This window comes from Ursus americanus, chromosome 14 (assembly GCF_024610735.1).
Source record: "Ursus americanus isolate L20-20 chromosome 14, mUrsAme1.1.p, whole genome shotgun sequence".
NCBI classification, from domain to species: Eukaryota; Metazoa; Chordata; class Mammalia; order Carnivora; family Ursidae; genus Ursus; species Ursus americanus.
The window spans coordinates 41,987,026-42,007,911 of NC_142140.1; the positions used below are offsets into that span (position 1 = coordinate 41,987,026).

General features: G+C 55.6%; 1 protein-coding gene across 6 annotated transcripts in view; it reads left to right on the forward strand.

Annotated features, from left to right (window-relative positions):
* The first annotated feature begins 2,263 nt into the window (after positions 1-2,263).
* The window catches only part of SLC6A20 (solute carrier family 6 member 20), a 33,284-nt gene continuing 14,661 nt past the window's right edge, over positions 2,264-20,886 (forward strand). For 4 of the 6 annotated variants that reach the window (XR_006776301.2, XR_006776300.2, XM_045778543.2 and 1 more), the window contains exons 1-4: positions 2,264-2,448; positions 15,887-16,027; positions 17,530-17,621; positions 19,832-20,059. Coding sequence is in view for 4 of the 6 variants with exons in the window: in XM_045778543.2 (XP_045634499.2) it covers positions 2,328-2,448; positions 15,887-16,027; positions 17,530-17,621; positions 19,832-20,059 (582 nt within the window). In the remaining 2 variants the exon portion in view is untranslated. Of the gene's footprint in view, positions 2,449-13,124; positions 14,292-15,886; positions 16,028-17,529; positions 17,622-19,831; positions 20,060-20,886 lie in introns of those variants that run through there. The other 2 variants (XM_045778546.2, XM_087867110.1) reach the window with 2 other exon arrangements.

Here is a 20,886-nt window from a genome sequence, read left to right on the forward strand (position 1 = left end):
CGTCCGTTCATCAGGAGACGCCACTGATGGGAAAAAAATACAACCTGCAAACATAATACCTAAAACTGACACGGGGCTCACATCCAGGAGGCATACGGAACTATCTAGGCCACAGGAGGAAGAGACAAGTCAATGACAAGCTGGCAGAAGGACACGCACTTCATGATGGAGGATGTCCTGATGACCCAGTTAGCCTATGGAAAGGAATGCAGCCTCCTTCGTACGCAGGGAAATTAAAATGAAAAGTCACAGTGAACCATCACGACACACCCACTAAGTCAGGTAGCACTTTTAAAACAGAAGGACAGATGTTGGGGAGGATACGCAACAACCGAAACTCTCGTGGGAGTGCAAACTGGTACTACCTCTCCGGGCAACAGTTTGGCAATATCTGCTCGCCCTCAACCTCCAGTTCCCAGCCAGCCCGGAGTTCCAGGCGGTGAGTGTCGTCCCTTGGTGGCACTAGAATGTTCATCCCCACCTTATTCACAACTGCCCCAAACTGGAGACAGTACCATGACCTTGGGGCATCGCCTAGAGTCGGTTCACAGCATGGAGAACCATGCAACGAGCGGCGCGCACTGGAGCCCAGTGACTCGCACAAGGACGCCGGGCGCAGAAGAGCACCTGCTGCCCGAGTTCATGCGTGCAGACGTCCAAACAGCAGAAACTAACTTAGAGCCACAGACCCCAGGATGGTGGGTCCCTCTGGGGAGGAGGCAAGCTGTAGGAAAAAACACTCACTAGAATCCCACGGTTGAAAAAGCACAAAGACTCTCCCTTGTTGCATCACGGACTTCGGCTGCGTTGGCTGTGGGAGGTAGAAAGTTCTAGGACAGGCAGCATGTCCGAGGAGTCTCCACCTTCCCCACGGCATCGCCCTTCCTGAGCCACCGGCTGGGCAGGGTCTCTGGGGAACCCAGAGGGGTGATTTCATTTTGGCTTCAAGGAAGACGTCTCCTGGCAACTCCGCTTTTCGTCTCTTTTTAATTTTATATATGTCTCCAGCATTTTCCCACCAGGCACTGTACCGGGCACTGTTCGGAGTATACCATTATTATTAACTGATTTAGGGGGCTGCCTTTTCCATTCACCCAGACCTCCGGGGACTTATGTCTGTGGCCCCTTTATCGAGCACGTACCACGTGGCAGGTCGTGAGCTAAGTTATCGATTAATTCTCACATGAGCCCTTGGGAGGGGCATATGTTTGTTTCCATTACAGATTAGGCGACAGAGGCTCAGAGAGGCGAAGTGACGTGTCCGAGGTCGCACAGCCCAGTGGCAGAGCTGAGATCCAAAGCCGGCTCCTGCACTTCTCCAAAGCACCAGGCTTAGGTCTAGTGACCACCTTGAACCAAACAACCTGTCCAGACTTCCCTGTAATGAATCAGAATCTTTAGCCCTTAGACCCACTTGAGTATCCCACAGAGGTTGTTCAAAACTGGATTCCTGACCGGCACCCGGCACGACAGAGCCAGACTCCCCGCCCAGCACACAGTAGGCAATTAGGGCCTGTCTGTGGATGGAGGGAAACCTGGCTGCCGGGCTGCTCTTCCTCCAAGAAGTGTGTGTGTGCGCAGGAGCGGGGCACTGGAAAGCCCCTCCCTCCCTCCTTCCTTCCTCCCTTCCTTCCATCCTCCCTTCCTTCCAGTATCTGGGCAAATGGCATGTCTCCTCCTCTGGGAAGCCCTCCAGGACCACCCCAGCCTACCTCCACGGTACTGCTCACCCTTTTGCTTTGCCTTAGTTCCCTTCCTCGAGCCTCAGCCTTTTATACGGACTAAAATGAACCACATGAAATTGTCCTTTCTGTTGGTCAACAGTAGTTGAAAATGAGACCTTTTATCCCCGGTCAATTTAAGCCTTTCCCTTCCCGGAGTGTCAGTTCCCGGAAGGGTTGGGGGGTGTGCGTGTGGCTCACAGCTGGTCCCCAGACGAAGCCTAGCACCCAGTAGGCACCCAGGAAACGATGGGTAGGTGGCTGGGAGAACCTGACAGCCCCGAAGAGCCGCGCAGCAGCACACGGGCCCGACGTGCAGCCGGAGAGCCCCCGGCGCCGCCCCGTGCCCCGCCATCCCGGGCGCAATCCCGGGCGCCTGCCCGGCCGCGGCGGCCGGGCGGGGTGGGGCTCGCCGTCATCCATTTACCAGCCTCGCCCCTCCGGCGGGCGCGCGTTAATGAGATTAGCAATTAAAAAGCGAGCGAGCGGCGGCGGCCAAGGCGCGGGGCCACCCCCAGGCCGAGCGGGCGGGACGCGCCGGGCAGCCGCGCTCCGAAACAGCCCCGCGCGGCGCCCGAGGGGGGACCCGGCGCCCAGCTCGCGGCCATGGAGAAGGCGCGGCCGCTGTGGGCCAACCCGCTGCAGTTCGTCTTCGCCTGCATCTCGTACGCCGTGGGCCTGGGCAACGTGTGGCGCTTCCCCTACCTGTGCCAGATGTACGGCGGAGGTGAGTACGGTCCGCGCGGGGGCACCGGGGTCCCCGGGCTGCGAGCGCGCGGGGACTGCTGCTCCGACTCCAGGCCGGTAAACTGAGGCCCGCCGCGAGCGAGCGGCAAGAGAGTGCAGAGCCCGCCGTCTCGGACCCAGCACGTCCCAGTCCCCCAGTCCGCTGCCGAGCTGTTCTGCAAAACCGCGCTCCCGCGCCCCCTGCAACCCCCCACCGCACCCGGGGCCGCCGAGCTCCTCCGCACCCCTGCTCTTTGCACCCCCGCTCTGTGAGCCCCCCGAGGCTCTGGACGGTTTCCCCCACCCCCACCCCGAGCAAGAGTCTGACTTCTAGTGAGTAAAGCTGACATTTAAGTGTAAAAACTGAGCAGGAAATTGGCTTGTTCAACAGAAACTCCTGCGACAGTTTTCAGATCCGGAACGTGTTCCCGGCAGTTCGGTTTGAAGCCGGTTAAAGGATCCTGAGCCAGTTCTTTAAATTTTTTTATTAAAACATTGGTTTGGATTGGGAGCCACGGATAGCAGGAAAAGCAAATCATTCAATTTCTAGTTTTCGTTTTGTTTTGTTTTTTGGTTTTGTTTTGGGGTTTTTTGGTTTGGTTTAAAAATGTTTCCTCTAAAGCGTCAGGGCGCACTCGCTACATAGACCCACCCACGCCCCTGGAATTCCCTTAAGGTCACAGGGAGCTGGGGACATCTCCGTGAGGTGCGGGAGAGCCTGTGTGCAGGCCAGCCTGTGGCTTCGCAGGGCAGTGTGGCGAGAGGGATTGAAGTCTCAGCATTAAACAGAGTTTTCCTCCTTGGTCCCATTTCTAGAATTCTGCCGAGAGGAATTTATCAGAGGTCTGACCGAGGGTGGCGATGGGAGGACGGTGTCAAGCTTTTAATAAGAGTAGAACGTTAGAAACTTCCTGAGCCCTCAGCGAAAGGGATTTTGGTTCAGTTAGTTACAGAACATCCTAGCAATGGTGCTCTTTGCAGCTGCCGAGATGGAGTTTTCAGAAACTTTCATAGTTTTCTCCTGTCATATACTCAGCGGAGGGAGGGGAAGTTTGATTCAAAACTGTATAAAAGGAATGGCCTCAGTTATGTTTAAAAATAGGCCAAGAAAAGAGAATGTGAAAAAAAATACACCAAAATGTCAACAATAGTTATCTCAGGGTGATTTTTCTTTGCCTTGGACTGTGTGTGTCCGTGTGTGTGTGTGTGTGTGTGTGTGTATGTGTGTGTAAGAGAGAGAGAGAGAGAGAGAGAGAGATGTCCTCTATAATCGGGAATGTTTTCTCACCATAAAGGACAGTAAAAGGGGCGCCTGGGTGGCTCAGTCCGTTAAGCATCTGCCTTCGGCTCAAGTCATGATCCCAGGCTCCTGGGATCGAGCCCCGTGTGGGGCTCCCTGCTCAGCAGGGAGCCTGCTAGTCCCTTTCCCGTTCCCCCTGCTTGTGCTTTCTCTGTCTCTGTCAAATAAATAAATAGATAAAATCTTTAAAAAATAATAAAGGACAAGTAAAAGATGTTAAACCAAAGTATTAACCAGATTTAACCCATTTAAGAAGGACCAGGACCTAAAGTACTGCTCCCCTTTCCCCTCCCCCTCCCTGCTCAAAAAAAAAAAACTTGACAAAAAGTTAATTCTCTGATTCCTTTTTTTATTTGAAGGGCATTAATACATCATAATTGTGGGAAGGGCATGCATTGCCATGTGTTGTAACAGCTTTATAACTGACTTTTGAAAGAATTGCTTGTCAGGATGAGGTTTCCAGGTCCTTCTGTGCTCAGCACACCTACCTGCGGTATCTTTGTCCTGGCTGCGTGTTTTCCTGCCGTCGGGCCAGGTGAGCCTTGCTGTCACATGACTGTTAATTCCTTGTTTCCAACAACACCATCCCTGGAATAGTCTGCAGGTGACACAGGTTGGAAATAGAATATATGTAAGGAGTTGCTAGGGGAACCGCAGGACCTTCAGGACCCGGAAAAGGAAAGTAGAAATCCTGTGTCTGGTCCAGAGTATACTCGGGCTGCTGGCTGGGTGGATGCAGAGAGTTGCATGATGGCTTGCGGACGGGCAGACACCGAGGAGAGGCTGGACGGGTGGCTGGCTGGGTCTGGGGCGGGCTAGATGTAGGCTGGGTGGGTGGCACCCTCTTAAGCCTAAATGTCTACAGAATAAAGACCCAACAGCTTATCCTGGCCCACTGAGGGCTTCATCACCCACCACCTGCTCCTTTTTCCACCCTATTTCCCACCACTCATCTTCCAGCCCCACCAAATGTTCTGGACAGTTCTCTGTCGGCGAATGCCTACTCTCTGCCTCCACATGTTGCACGAGCTGTTTCCTCTCCCTGGGAAGCTGTCGGGAGCCTGGAGCCCTCCTTTCTCTGCCTCCTACCAGCCCCACTGGTGCGGTCAGAGAGGCACCGATGAGTGTCCGTTAGACGGCCGCGCAGGCTCTGTTAGGAAAAGCGCGGGGCACGTGAGGCGGGGATGCTAGTGGTTTTCCCCGAGCCTTTCCCTGTCCAGGGGTGTTGCCTATTAATAAGTGATTTATGTGGCCCGAAACCCAGGCCGTTTGCAGACCCATTCTTTACCTAAAGCTAAAGGATAAACCAAGCACATCAGGAAAGCTTCCAGAGGAGTGTTTCCCTGCTTCCGCACAGCGCTGTGACCCGCCGCCTTGGGCCAACAAAGAGCTTGTTTATAAAGTACCGAGGCAAGCTGTGTCAAAAGACTTCCCAGAATAAAGCGGATTAGGGGTCCGCGCTCCCTTCCCCGGGGCTGGGCCTGTGACTGGGGAGGCTTGTGTCCTTCCTGCTATCCAGGCCGGGCCCAGCACGAGGAATGTTAATTCTGCAGATTACGTTTCGGGTACAGCACGCCATAGCTGGAGGGAAAAATCAAAGGCCGCCCTGAACCGCTTCTGGAACGAGTCAGCAGGTCTCGGCCACCGCGGCAGCGCCTAAGGCAGTATTGTTCTGGAAGAAATCCGGGATGCAGATATGCGCGCACGCCCTTGTAGAAAAGAAATGCCCCAGCAACTGCTTCTTATACAAACGTGCTCGAATCATGGAAGAGACGAGGACAAATGGGAACATTTGCGTGGCTGGTGGCAACGTGGATGCTTTTCCTTCTAAGTTTTCTCTCTATTCTATGTGACTGTGAGGAGGAGGAAGTTGGAGGACACCTGCCTGTATTGGTTGGATGACATTCAGTCTGGATGTCCCATGTCCCCTTGAAGCCCCGTCCGCTCCTCTGTGGTGCTTACAGCATCACGCCTCTGACACCTCCGACCATAGCCTCCGACCGTAGCCTCCAACGGTAACCTCCGACCGTAGCCTCCGACCGTAACCTCCGACCATAGCCTCCGACCGTAGCCTCCGACCGTAACCTCCGACCGTAGCCTCCGACCGTAACCTTCTGTGGGAGCCTGAGGGACCGCAGGTCTCTGGCCCCTGACCCCAAGGGATTCTGCCTGAGACACCTGCCGTGAGACAGGGGCAGGATCTGTCTAGCAAGGTCCTAAGTGGTGCCGATGCTGCTGGTCCTTGGAGCACACCTTAGACCGAGGTTAGGGTTGTTCTCATGCCGTCCCCAGGTCACCAGCTGCGGGGAGCCAGGGAGCAGGGTGCTGGGAAAATGTTGAGTAGCTGGCTTTTGCTGGGAGAAATAAGACCTAATTTGTAGCATCCAATGATTATCGCTGTGTAAATACTGCCACCATGGCCGATTTCACACTTGAGTGTCCTGGGACATGTCCAACGTGAGGTCCTGGGATGCGGGGCTGGCAGAGGGGTGCACCGCCGGCTCTCTGAGCTGGTCTGAGATGGCCCCACAGGCCACTGCAGCCACGGCCCTCCAGGCCAGCGCCCGGCCTGGGACGGAGCCACAGCGGCTCAGCACACGGACAGACAGGTGGATGGCACCTGCTGCGGCTCATTGTACAGTGTGTGTGTGTGTGTGTGTGTGTGTGTGTGTGTGTGTGTTTCTACAATTCTCCTGGGTGGGACGGAAACCTGAGGTTCAAAGGTTATAGTGCGTGGAGCCCATAAAATTTCCAAAGTCAACTCCAGATGGTGGGTGAGAGCATGTGCTCGGTGAGTCCCTTGAAAAGCCACATCTGGCGCTGCTGCTGCTGGGGCTTCTAGACTCAGTGCGGGGAGCCAGCACGTCTGGGCTCCTAGCGGCGGCTGCTCAACGTCCTCCTCCCAGCACCCCTGCAGTCGGTCCTGTCCGCCCCACTCAGAGATGGGAGACAAGTCCAGAGAAGACAAGGGGGCTCCTGGAAGCAGAGCTGGGGCTCAGCCCTGCTGTCCCCAGACACCCTGGTGTCAGGGTTCCCTGTTCTGATAAAGGCAAGACAGAAGTGACCGCTGCAGAGGCCCGGGCCTCCTCCCAGGTCTGGACTTGCCCTGGCTCAGGGCCCTTCCCCACACGGTTTGCTGAGACACTGAAGCACAGCTTCCTTGCACACCAGAGGGGCCGGCCAAGCACCTGCTGTCTGCCATGTCCACCCAGGAGAAGCACCTTCGCTTGCAGGCCAGCCATCCCTTCGCTCCTCCCTTCCCCCAAATGTCTGGTGCCCCTCTCTGCGGGGGCTACCCATGCTCCTCGCCCTCTCCAGGACACGTCCTCGTCCCTAAGTTAAAAGTGGCTCTAAAGCCATGTCTCACCGTGCACAGCACCGTGCACTCTGACGCGGCTCACACCCATCCCCCACAGTGGGGAGGACCACCTGCCAGTGGAGAAGCCTCTATCCCATCTGCATGTTAGCATCCGCCAGGAGCTGGGCGACACGCTGACCTCTGGGTCCCAGCCCCACATCCTGACGGAGCTGGTCTCACGCGTGGCCGGACCAGTAGGCGTTTTAAAGCTCCCGGGGGGTCCTGCTGTGCACCGGGATGAGAACCACTGTCACAGGTCCTTTCCCAAACAGGCACGAGCGCAGAAAATGAAACAGTCAACAGTACAAACCTCTTAGGAGTTTAATTTCAGCCCCTCAACAAGCGTGGATTGAGGATGTGCTGCTGGCCAGGGACAAAGACAGCCATCGCCCTTGAGGGTGCGACACCAGGACAAAGTCCCTTCCGCTCGGAGGCGCAAGAGCGTCCACAGAGGGCTGTTCGGGAGGCTGGACTGGAGTGATTCAAGAGGAAAGGCTAACGGCCCGAGAGAACCCAGGAAGGCTTCCGGCGGTGGTGGCATTCTGTCTAGGCCTGGACAGATAAGTGTGAGCTCAGCAGGTAGACGGAGGGACAAAATCATTCCGGGCAGAAGAAACCATGTGTGAAAAAGACGCAGAAGGGTGTGCATCTGAGGGGAGGGGCTGGAAATGCTCCGTGGCCAGGAGGTCTGGGGTGGGGGCAGGGCCACGGCGGGAGGGCATGAATGCAAAACGAAGGGCCTTGACTAACGGGGCCGGCAAGACGGAACTTCACTCGGGCAGCAAGGCCAGGATATCAAGCAGGGAAGCGGTGCCGTCGGAGCTCACAGAGCCAGTGCCAAGACGGACGCCAGGACCGCGTTCGCCAGGGCGGCTGGTGAAGTGATGCTGCTGGCGGAGGGGCTGGGCCAGGAGGGGAGGGGGCCGGTGGGATGGGCATCTACGAGTTCTGGACCAAGGCACCAGGCAGGGGAAGCGGGACTTTCATTCTTCTTACTTGTATCTCTGTTCTTTGTTTCCAGAAGTTGACCAGAGTTGACTCCAAATAACAAACATTTTGGGGAAAGCCAAGATGGGAGGGGGAGAAGGAGGAAGAGGGAGGCGGTGGGATGGGGTGCTGCCGAGACTGGTCCTCGGACTGGCAGCTTCCGCATCACCTGGGAACTTGGGGCCTGTACCCCTTAAACACACAAACACACACGCACACACACACCCCAAAAAGAAAAAAAGTCAGGTTAAAAAGCCCCTATGTGGTTTTGTAGAGACAAAGGTGTGGCGGTGGAAAGAGCATGAGTTCGAAAGCCCGAGCAGACTTTCCCCTGCATCTGATTGTTCGGGCTCTTTGTGGGTCTCGAAGGACAGAGCGAGATTTGCAGAGATAAATTCCATACAGAGAGGAATTTCTCTTGCAGGACTTCTTGGCTCTAGCAAACAGCTATGGGACTGACGGCGATCATTAGAAAAATACGTAGCAACGTGCCCTAGAATGACACATCCGTGCGTGTATGTTGGGGGAGGTCACGACGTAATAATACATGCTCAGGGTAGAAAATTTGGAAAATAGAGAAATATAAAAAGCAATAAAATACCAAATCACCCCAATTCCAGTATCCAAAAAGTCATGACTATTCCTTTTTTTTTTCCCCGAAACAACTAGAGGATATTTTGTATGTGATTTCGTGTCTTGCTGATTTTACTTTCCCTGCAACAATCCACGATCGTTTACAAAATCATTTAATATTCTTTGAAGCTGGGGACTGACACAGCTCTCCAGACTCCATTTGCAGAGATAGCCCATTCTCCAGGGCGGGACTCGAACTCACACACCTGGCGGGCTGTGCGTCTAGGTAATAAGTACGTTCTCATCAGTGTTGCCTCGGGCTAGTATGGCTCCTGGCCTGCAGGGTGCAGACCCTTCCCCATGTTCCCTGCTGATGACAAACATCTCGAGCCAGCTGTCGACCCCCTGGAGCATGCACCAGAGCTCCTTCTGAGAAGTCAGTCCTTTTTGCAGATATTAGCCCACTCGTCCTTGTGAATGGGCTGCTGGGGCTGCCTGATGGGCCGGCTGACAAGGTGAAACCCTCAAGGGTGAAACCCTCGCTTCCCTGGCAAGAGGGTCCAGGCGTCCCCCCTGCCGGAAAAGGCTGCTCTGTCCCTGGGTCCTCTCCTCCCCCCTTTCTTGCAACATGACGCTCTGCGGGTCCAGGTTGGTCAGCGGCAGACAGGGCTGAATGACCCGAGTGTTCGGCAGGGGAATCCTGCCGGTGGGGACACTCAGAAGGGCGCCTCCAGGGAGCCCACCGCGTTGCCTCCCTGCTTCTTTTGCTTACAAAACTTTTTAAAAAATGTTTACGTGGGACTAGCGAGCCCTTTCAGTGACACGGCCAGGGAAGCATCTGGTAGAATTTGTTGTTGCAGCTGCTGTGTCCACAGCCTTCTCTCCTGCTTGGTTCTTTCTAGAGACACAGGAGACGCAGGCTTGCCGTCCGTGCCTCGACTCCTGTCATTTCTGCTTTATCCTCTTCCCCTGGGCTATGGGGTAATTTTTTTTACTTTTTACTTATAGCCTCCATTGGCTTTAAATTCATCTGCCATATTTTTTTTTGTCTTCATAAAATCTTTTTCCTCCTTAAATTGTCCTTTCTTCCTCATTGCCTGGTGCTGTTCCTTAAACACAGTGTCTTGTTGACTCTTAGAGACCAGGTGCTAGAAGTTTGCTACCAATTTCTTCTGCTTCTCACAGCAAATTGATTTGGGAGAAAGACATTTGCTCAAGATGCCTTGAAGGGGCCCTCGTGTCTTGATCAGCTCTATTATCCGAGGGCCAAAGACGGCCTTCTGAGGGCTCATCCTTTCTGAGGGAGGTGCAGGCCAATATAGACTCGCCCAAGGTCCCTATTACCTAACGCAGCCACAAATGAAGCAAGAGTTCAAAGGAACCTTCTGTGAAATGTTATGGTTTTAACATGACGGTTTTAGCAACCATGATGCTTTCCCAGACCTCTGTCGTCGGCCTCTGGTAAGAGCTTCACAGATTGCCCACCCACGTAGAACCACCACCAAAACCACTTACCATCAAGCAGTCACTCAGCAAACACTCCCTGAGCCGGCACCGACTCCGTATCGGGCCCTGTGGTGGGAACTGGAGATCCAGGCAGACCCCATCTCTGCACTTGCGAGCTGTTGAGGGAAGTAGGGTGGACAGAGCAGTAGACGGTGAGTAGGGGCTGTGAGGGGGGCACCCCAACTTAGCTTTGGGTGATCTGGAGAGTTTGCTAGAGGAAGCCATGTGCGTGGAAGGTCCAGTGAGCCTGAAGGATTCTGTCCCGCACCCACCAAGTAGCCACCATGCTCTGCGCTCTGCCCAGCTCTGTCCCGAGCAGACGAGCGAGCGAGAGCATCCGATGTAAGGGGAGACAGGCGGCATGGAAACAGCTAAGATGACAGCATCATTTCACACGGGTAACTGCTCGGAAGGAAGGTCCAGCGGGGTGAGAAGTTGCAGGGTCACTCTGGCGTGGGGGCCGCGGTCACTAAGGCAGACCAGGAGGCAGGCTCGGCAGAGAAATGAGAGAAGGGAGAAAGCGTTCCAGGCAGAGGAAACAGCGAGGGCAAGTGTGCGGAGGCCGGACCAGAGGGCAGGGCCCCGGGGCTGCAGTGGCGCGAGGGAGGAGAGGGGAGCTCTGTGTCTCAGAGTCTCAGAGGCCACAGGAGGGAGTGGGGGTGCTATTCTAGGTGTGAGGAGAGCCAAAGAGGCTTTGACCAGGTGTGGGGGGTATGGGGGAGGCAGAGAGTGACACAGTCAGACCATCAGCTGTCGGGGGGCAGCTGTGGCGTGGGCGGACGCCAGGAAGACCAGCCCCAAGCATAATGGTGGGCACTGGGGAGGTGGCAGTAAGTAAGAGTTCTCCGGGCTCAGAGCTGTCTTTCCAACCTTGGAATGGAAGTGTCCTCTGTGACTGTAAACATCCTCCTGGCCCAGGGTTGTGCGGACGCACACAGGCCTGCGCCACCCGCGCTCCCTGACCCATCTCGGCACCCCAGAGCGCTCTGGAACCTAAGGACTTAGAAAGAATGATGGAATTAGAGGGTCACCTGTCGGCAGCCAGCACGACGGTGTTTCTGTCCCACAAGAGTCCTCAGGGGCTGCTGAATCTAGCAGACGGAGGTTTGATGGGAAACAGGAAGGCGACCCCGGCTCAAAATATCCCAGCAAAGTCACAGCATCGTTTCCAAGGGCCAGACCCGGAACTTTCCGCAGAGAAACCTGGTAGAGAGCCCACCTTCACCAGGGGAGCCAAGTGAACCCGGCCGTGAACAGGGCACGGCAGCATCACGGGTCCCTGGACGAAGACCCAGGTGGCTTCGGTGTTCCTGCCAAAACCCAAAGCGAGGGACATTCCACAGAAGAACTGGCAAGGACTCTCCAGCAGGTCAAGGTCATGAAAGACGAAGAGAGCCCGAGAGGCTGTCCTGGGTTGAAGCTACGCGGTGAGACGTAGGCCACGCGTCTCCTGGTTCTGCTCATGGCCCTGGGATTATGCAAGACAATGTCCTTGTTTTAGGAGCTGTGCGATGAAGTATTGAGAGGTAAAAAAGGGGAAAAAACCCCAAAGTAGTGGCTAGAGCAGTGAATTCTTTCTCGCAGTTCTGTGGGTGCCAGGCCTGGCTGTTGCGGGGATGTCCGCTTGGAAGCCCTCACGCGAGGGCACCTGGCGCTGAGTTGAATGGGCCCTCGGGTCACCTCCACGTGGCTTCTCATCCCCAGGCCACAGGGAGCAAAGGACCTTCGTCCGCCTCCCCCTGGAGGGGGGGGGTCTCCTCCTACTAAGGCAGGGCCAGAGGTTTTATATCAAAGGCGTGCGGAGAGCAGTCCAGACAAAGAGCGTGGGTTCGTGGACTTGTTTTCAAACTGATCACAAAACTAATTTTTCTGTTCTGAGATGTGCAGAAAAATACACTTTTTTTTGGTGTCCCGTTCTAAGAATTCTAATAAATGCGTGGTTGCATTACCACCACCATGCCCCTTACAGTCAGCCCTTCCCTTCCCAACCCCCAGCAACCCCAGATCTGTGTTCTGTCCCCATAGGTTTGCCTTTTCCAGAACGCCCTATAAACAGAGTCCTACAGTATGGAGCCTTTTGAACCTGGCATTTTTAACGGAGCGTAATGTTTCTGAGGGTCTCCGGTGCTGTTGCGTGGATCAGTACTCTGTTCCTTTTTGCTGGCTGAGTGGTATTTCATCGTACGGCTGTCCCACGATTGATTCATCCACTCACCCAGCGGAGAACCATTTAGTTCCCAGTTTCTGACAACTCTGAACAGAGCCGCTATAAACGTTCCTGTGAAGGTTTTTGTGCGAACGCTGTCACTTGTCTAGAGTAGACACGTAGGAGCACAATGGCTGGGTCACACAGTGAGTGTGTGCTTTACTTATAAGAAACCGCCAAACGCTTTTCCAGAGTGGCCATACCATCTTACACGCCACCCGCAATGCACAAGAGTTCCCCCGGATCCTTGCCAGCACTTGGTATTGTCAGCCTTTTTAATTTTAGCCACCCTGATAGGTGTGCGGTGGCATCTCACTGGGATTGGAATGTGCTCGTTTTCGTAGTGAACGCCGACGTTAAGCATCTTTTCATGGGCTAATTTGCCATTCGTATATTTTCTTCGGTGAAACGTCCGTTCAGATCTTTTGCTCACTTTTTGAATGGGTTCTTCATTTTCTCGTTGAGTTTTGAGCATCCTTTATAAATTCTAGATACTGTCTTTGTCAGATACGTGTTTTGCAAAGGTGGCTCCCAGTCTTTAGCTCGCCTTTTTCATTTTCCTTTTTTTTTTTTTAAAGATTTTATTTATTTATGTGACAGAGAGACAGCCAGCGAGAGAGGGAACACAAGCAGGGGGAGTGGGAGAGGAAGAAGCAGGCTCCCAGCAGAGGAGCCCGATGTGGGACTCGATCCCCGAACACTGGGATCACGCCCTGAGCTGAAGGCAGACGCTTAATGACTGTGCCACCCAGGCGCCCCCTTTTTCATTTTCCTAACCATGTCTTTCACAGAACACAATTTTAAAACAAAATCCGATGTATTGATACCTTCTTCCATAGATCGTGCTTTTGTTGTGGTAGCCAAGAAATCTTGGCCTAGCTTGCGGTCAGAAAGTTTTTCGCCTGGGCTATCTTCTAGAAGTGTTATAGTTTTGAGTTGTTCATATAGGTCTGTGATCCACTTTGAGATATTGGGGGGGGCGGTTCTAAAATGTAACATGTGGGTTACAATTCACTTTTTTCTGCACATGGGTGTTCAGTTGCTTTAACACCATTTGTTGAGAAGACGGTTGCAGAGCAAAGTCACTGGGATCATGTGTTTGGAGAGTTGGAGGATGGGCGGTGATAGAAATGTCTGATGGGCAGGCCTTGAGAGCCCACATGCCCCCATGTCCCCACCTGGGCATGAGGCCTTGGGTTTCCAGCCTTCCCATGGGCAGTAGGCCATCGGGCAGGGCCTGTCAAAGAGAAAATCCGCCATGGACCTTGCCAGGCCTCGTGTGGTTACTGTTTAACACCTTGGGTGAAAATGAGCTTTCCTTGCAACCGCTGAGGGTTTGAATGTTGTTCCAAGCAGGCAGTGCCAACACAGCCTTTGTTGCTAGGTTGGTGGTGGGCGGGACCCCCCAGCAGCCTGCCTCTTGGACTCCCAGCTCCAAGAAGAACGTGGTGAGATGCCAAAACACGTTTCTGCAGGGCAGGGTGGGAGGGGCCTGGCAGAGTCGTCCGAGCAGAGTCCAGAAGTGAGAGGGGAGCGCTTGTTGTAGGCCCCGGTGTGAGCAGGGAGGACGGAGCCGGGAATGCGAGGCCTGGGCGTCCCCTGCCCACAGCCGGTGCCTTTCTTTCCGTGGTGGGAGATGGCCTCTGCTTGGTCTCTGCTTGGTCTTGGCTCCAGCCATCCTCCTTCTGGGATTTTTATCCTGAGGAAAGAACCAAACACGTGGGCCAGGCTTTGGCCCCCTGCTCTGTTTAGCATGGCAGGAAACTGGCTACGGCTAAGTGTCCAAGGACGGATGAAATGAGTCTGGGCGCGTTTTCCTAGTGGGATGCTGGGCAGCTGCTGGAGGGGTGATGCACACAGACGTGCTGTGGTCTCCCGCCGCCAGGGGGAGAAAAGTGAGCTCTGGGACCGCACGTACGTACAGTGAGGGCATTTTTATAAATATTAGATGTTCGTGTAAGCATCTGTATTTCATTCTTTACCTGAACACTTTAGGAACCAGTTCCTTCTGTAACCAGCCCTTAATCCCCACAGCTGTAGTGTCAGGGTTTTATTTTAATCAGGAGTCCCGCCCTCTTCTCCTCCTGGACCTTTTCTCAGGTCCACTGCCAAGGAGCCAGGAGCTGGGGGAGAGATGAACAGAACTTCAGAGAAGAAGGGAAGAAGGGGTGAGAAGGGAGAAGCAACAGGGCAGCGCTCTGCAGGGCGGGGTGAGGGGAGCCCCCAGCAGGTTGCCCACCTCTGTCCAGGTGTCAGCAGCGGGGAGGGCTCCCGTAGCTCCAGCCGCACCCCTGGGTCCCCACTATCATCACGGCACTTGTCTGCAGCTGGCTCCTTGGGAACCAGTGGGCTGTAAATGTGTGTAAATCATGGTACTCTTTATTAAAATAAAATTTTAGGCTGAGAGCCCCTGTATAAAACAGATACGCATGCAATAAAGGTTCTCTGTAACAGAAGGTGGTGGCCTAGGCTCTGTCGGTTGGGGACCCCTTGTTTCCCCATACGTACTCACCAAGCCCCTGCCTCTGCCATGGTTGCGACAACACAAGATGGACTAGGGTTTCTGGCAGAGGAGCTTGGGCAGATGAAGCGTTGAGGAAGGCAGTCAAGGGGCTTGGGACAGTGGCAATGTACCATCCGGGATGGAAGTATTTAAACATTTTAACTGTCAAGTCCACATGTCATCCATGGATGATGGATGAACAGACGGATGGATAAGTAGAAAGATGAATGGATAGAAGGATAGATGGATAGATGGGTGGATGGATGGATGGATGGATGGATGGATGGATGGATGACTGGGTGGTTGGATGGGTGGATGGATGTATCAATGGATAGAAGAATGGTTGGATGGTGGATGGATGGATGGATCAATGGATGGAAGAATGGTTGGATGGTGGATGGATGGATGGTTGGATGGGTGGGTGGGTGGATGAGGAGTGGATGGATGGATGGGGGAGTAGATGGATGGGTGGGTGGGTGGATGTTTGGGGGAGTAGATGGGTGGATGGGGGAGTGGATGGATGGGTGGGTGGGTGGGTGGATGTTTGGGGGAGTAGATGGGTGGATGGGGGAGTGGATGGATGGGTGGGTGGGTGGGTGGATGTTTGGGGGGGTGGATGGGTGGATGGGTGGGTGGATGGATAGATGGATGGATGGTTGGATGGGTGGATCGATGGACGGGTAATGGGTGGATGGATAATGGATAGATGGATGGTTGGATGGGTGGGTGGATTGATGGATGAATGAAAGAACACAGATGGATGAATGACAGATGGGTAAGAGGAATGAAAGAACACTGGGTTGTGGAATAAGGTAGAGGCAGAAGGATGGAGGATGGAGGAAAGGTGGGAGGATGGGTGGGTGGAAAGGTAGAAGGATGATTGGACATGTGGAAAGACTGAAGGAAGGGAGGGAGGGTGGATGGAAGGACACGTGCATGGAGGTGCTGTGGGCTCCAGAGGAAAACCCATCAGTGATGGCCTGATCTTGGCTCTGGATGCCCGCAGGTAGCTTCCTGGTGCCCTACGTCATCATGCTTATTGTAGAGGGCATGCCGCTCCTGTACCTGGAACTGGCGGTGGGGCAGCGCATGCGACAGGGCAGCATCGGTGCCTGGAGGACCGTCAGCCCCTACCTTGGTGGTGTCGGTAAGTGGGTCCTCTCCCATCCTTGGCCACCTGGAGACCCCCTGCTGCATCCCGGACAGCAGGGGCTGGGGGTGGGAGCCCATTGCCCAGCTGGAGCAAGGAGCAAACACGAGGCCTAAGAGAGAGCCCTTGAGTGGGTGGACACATGGCCAGGAGGGGGTGCCACAGAACGCCGGCTGAGCGGGGCTGGATTTCTTACCCACAGGCCAGTGAGAAAGGGGGGACGCCCCCCCGCTGGGGAGCTGACGCCACATGGCTTCTCTTCTCCAGGGAACTAGCGGCCCCACCAAGGAGCTAGAACTCAGTGTCCCAGCCAGCTACAAATCTGGGAGCTCATCTAGCTAACTGCTCCCGACTAACTGTTAGGAACAAGGTCTCCCTGTCCGTGAGCACCTACCCCGTGCCAGGTGCCAGCCTGTAACATGATGCACGTGAGCCCACGCGATCTTTGTCACAGCACCGAGAGGGCGCGCGGTGCCGCTGACCCCTCCAGGGCACAGAGGCGCGTGGGTGCGGCTGCACGTCCAGCTGCCGCTGAGCGACTTGGAGCTGGTGTCCCGGGCACCTCTCGGGGGTGGTTAACCTGTCCGCACAACCCTCACGTTCCAGGGCTGCCTGGGAGGGAAGGAACTTTGACCCGCATTGGCCGTGGTCTCTTCTGCTCCACCCTCCAGCCCCCAGACAGGAAGGCAGGGGGGGAAGCAGACTGGTGTTTCGGGGGCAAGGAGAGGACATACAGGGCACAGGGGTTTCGCCTCCGATGCAGAAGCAGCGTGTCCGTGGCCTCCCAAACCATCTCTAACCCCGACTGCCTCTTCATCTTGAAGGGCTGTTAATTTCTAACAAGAAGGCGTGTGGTTTTACAATCTGCCCAAGTAATCAATCACAGAGGGCTTCTCCGAAGTGGCATTTGCTGCCTAATAGGAAAGATACCCGATGCTTGTGCCAAGCAGGGTTGCGGGTGAATGTTTAACCACCAGCCCTCGAGGAGGGGAGGGGGCAGGGAGGGCCTGGCTGCGGCGTTCACGAGGCGGATGGTGTAAATACTTGTACCGGGCAGATTGCAGACCCCCCACGGGATGTCCCACAGGGTGGAGCTGGGCAGAGACACACACAGTGGCTCTGCGGGGCTTGGGCAGGTGGGCTCCATGCCCTCGTGCCCCAGGGCCCTGCAGGCTGGCAGGGTCAGAGATCCCTTCCCCTCCTGACATCCTGCCCCACACCCCTGCTCCCTGCCACCACGAGGGCACAAGGGAACCCACTTCAGGGGAACCCCAGGGGAAGCATCTGTGATGTCCAGCATCCAGGTGGCCCTGGGCAGGGTCAGCAGGCTGCTTACACTCCGCGCTGAGCAATCTCGGTGCCTCGTTTTCTCCTCTGGGAAGTGAGGTAATAACGCCCCCCCCATCCCACCCCTTGACCACGTTGTTGCGAAGACCTAAAGCCCATCAAACGCTCAGCGGCCCCGGGGCAGGCCTCAGTGCCCCTCTCCCTCCTCACAGGCCTGGCCAGCGTGGTGGTGTCCTTCTTCCTGTCCACGTACTACAACATCATCAATGCCTGGGCCTTCTGGTACCTCTTCCACTCCTTCCAGGTGAGCCGGCCCAGGCGGCCACCCCCAGGGGGCAGCCTCGGGGCCGGGGGGCGGGGGGCAGGCTGAGCACCCCATGCCAAGCAGAGGGTTTGCAAGCCCGGCCTCCACAGGCGCCTGCCGTTGTGTGTGCCCGCGTGTGGGTCCACATTTCTGGGGAGCAAGCTTCTGGCTTTCATTGGGTTCTCTCTGAAAGATGTGACCCCCCCACCCCCCTGCAAAATATTGAGCACCACCCCCAGAGAATCTGTGGAGAGAGCCAATGGGGAGGGATTCCCCCAACCCAGCAAGACAGGAGGAGGCCTTCCACCTCCTCGGGTTCCCCCCCCTTGTCCTTCCAGCTTTCGAACTCCAGGCCAAGCCCCACTTCTCCCTGCAGACCAGAGTTCTCCTAGAAGGACCACTGGCACCCCTGTAACACAATAGGAGCTACTCCCAAAGAGAAACATTTTAAACTCGTATTTCTGATTATGGCCACAGCGGACGCTCATGGTAGCAAATGGGAGGGGGCCGAAAATCATAGAGAAGAGAGAACCCCAATTCCTCACTGAGAGGTACTCTTTGTATCCAAGCCAAGAGGGGTCTTCCCGTCTGTCGCCTATACTCACTGCTTTTCCTCAGTGCCTGCCCACTGCCCCCTCGTGCCCTCCAGCAGCCCCCTCTGTCTCAGACATAAGGTCACTGGGCTGATGCCACACCCTTTGCCCCTGAACCAGGCCTTCACAGGACAGACACTGTCCCCCGATTCCAAAAGCAAGGCAGGGCTGGCCATGCACTGTGGACTAACCCCAACTTGTGGGGCCACTCTCCGGAGCACTGGGGCACAGCCTTGACTCTTTGGCACCCCAAGGAATACTGGGGTGAATGACCTCAATAATTGGAACTTGACATCTACGCTAGGAAGATACTACATTCCCTCCCCACTCTGGCTACCCAATCAGCCCTACCTGGTCACCCCACTGGAAAATGCCCTGTGTACATCCTTGACAGCTTAGTTGAAGCCCCACATCCTCTCCCTGACTCCACAGCCCTGCCTCTCCTCCACCTTCTGGGTAGAAACAGCAGTTCCTCTCACTCTCCACTCTGGTGATGATTCTTCCTCCTCTGTGCAGAGCTGTCATATCTAGTTGGGCAGGTTGTGCACTGCACAACAGCACTCCAACTAAAGACTTGCCATACCCATCGCCGGCATTACAGATCTGTATACTCATAAAGACAGTTTTCCAAAGGTGGAAGCAACGTGTCTTGTTCTAACAAAATCAGAATAATTTGACCATCCTCCAAGGCGAAAATAAGGTGGTCTCAAGAAATGAGACCCATCTTCCTAACTCTCAGAAGTTCGAGGACCAGCAATTTATTGCTTGTCCATTCATTCCATCCTTCACCCTCAGTCCCTCTATTCTGGAGCTGTCTTCCGTGTTCACATAAGGAAAGTACCAGCCGCCGACACTCACTCACACTTGCTCTGGGCCAAGCATAGTTGCAAACGCTTGAGTAGCTGTGAGCTTGGACACCGCCGGCAGCCTGGCCTCAGGGGCCCTGCTCCCGTCCATCCCACTACCTGGCGGGCTTCCCCGCCTCCTGTCTAACGTTCCCGCAGTGGCACCAGGGGCTATTGGAAATGCAGATGCAAGGGATGCCTGGGTGGCTCAGTCGGTTAAGCGACTGCCTTCAGCTTAGGTCATGATCTCAGAGTCCTGGCATCGAGTCCATGTCGGGCTCCCTGCTCAACAGGGAGTCTGCTTCTCCCTCTGCCTCCGCCTATCCCCTGCTTGTGTTCTTTCTGTCTTGCAAATAAATAAATAAAATCTAGAAGGAAGGAAAGAAAGAAAGAAAGAAAGAAAGGAAAGAAAGAAAGAAAGAAAGAAAGAAAGAAAGAAAGAAAGAAAGAAAGAAAGAGGCAGATGCAAAGACCCCAGCCGGACCCAGAGGCCGCAGTTCCCACAGACGCTGTGGCTGGAGTCCCCGGGGCCCGTTGCTACAGAGGTGTGGAGCCCTCGGCCCACCTCTCTCCTACCCCTGACCCCATCTGTGCACTTGACCAGCCCCCCCTTCCCTGTCTGCCTTCAGGCATCAGGCTGCCTGTGCTTTGGGGACCAGCACCCTTCTCCACCCCTGAGCCGCCCCCCCATCAGGGCTATCCCCATCCTTCCCACTCTGCCCTCCGGCCTCAGCCCTCACCTGTCTGCCTAATGCTGCTTTTGATCCCAAAGGAGCCCCTGCCGTGGGCCGTGTGTCCGCTGAACGACAACCGCACGGGCTATGATGAGGAGTGCGAGAAGGCGTCCTCCACGCAGTACTTCTGGTACCGGAAGACCCTCAACATCTCCCCGTCCATCCAGGACAGCGGGCGCGTGCAGTGGGAGCCGGCGCTCTGCCTCATCCTGGCCTGGCTCGTGGTCTACCTGTGTATCCTGCGGGGCACCGAGACCACCGGCAAGGTGGGGACAGCAGAGCCGCTGCCCGGGCCCGGGCAGTGCCAGCGGGCTGCCCGCCACCCTCGGGGGAGGGGGGCGCGGGGGAGGACCTGCGCTGGGGAGGAGGGTACGGACACGAGTCACCGGCCAGGCCACCAGGCACATGGCCAGTGGTGCTCGAAGTTGCAATCTTGAAAGGAAGCCTTTCCCACCACCTCAAGAGATGAGCAAGTCTGCACCCGCCAGCCCCAAATCCGTACCACGCAAGGGGCACCCAGCAGCTAGGCAGTGAGCTTTCCCTTCCCTGGAGATGTCCCCGAGATGCCCTAGCCGCTGGCCCTCAATTTAGCAGCCCATCAGTGTTATCCAGAGAGCTTCTAGAACTCTGGTGTCTCCGTCCTCCCCGCCCCCGGGAGGCCCTGGAGTCATCAGTGTGGGGAGGGACCTGAGCATCGGGATGATACAAGCTCCCCCAGGTGGGTCTAATCGGCTGCTGAGTCTGAGAACCTTCGCTCTAAGCTGCTGTCGATGACCCTGCAGAGCTGTCCGGCCTGATTTACGAACCTTCTCTCCTTGGTGCACCCCCAGGTTTATACTCTTGCAGGGGCTGAGATGCTCTTTAATCTGCCCCATGGGGAAAGTGTTCCTGCAGTCTCTCCGGCACCTGGCATCTTTCTGGAGCTGCAGCAGACGTCCTGGCCCCCAGGGGCGCGCCCCGTCCTCATACTCGCGCAATCATTCTGGCTAATCCCCTGGGGGTTGGGCGTGTACCTCGTCTCCATCTGGCAGGAGCCCTTCATAGTAGAGTTCATCACCCCACTCACGTGAGGCATCAAGGGGCGCAGGGACCT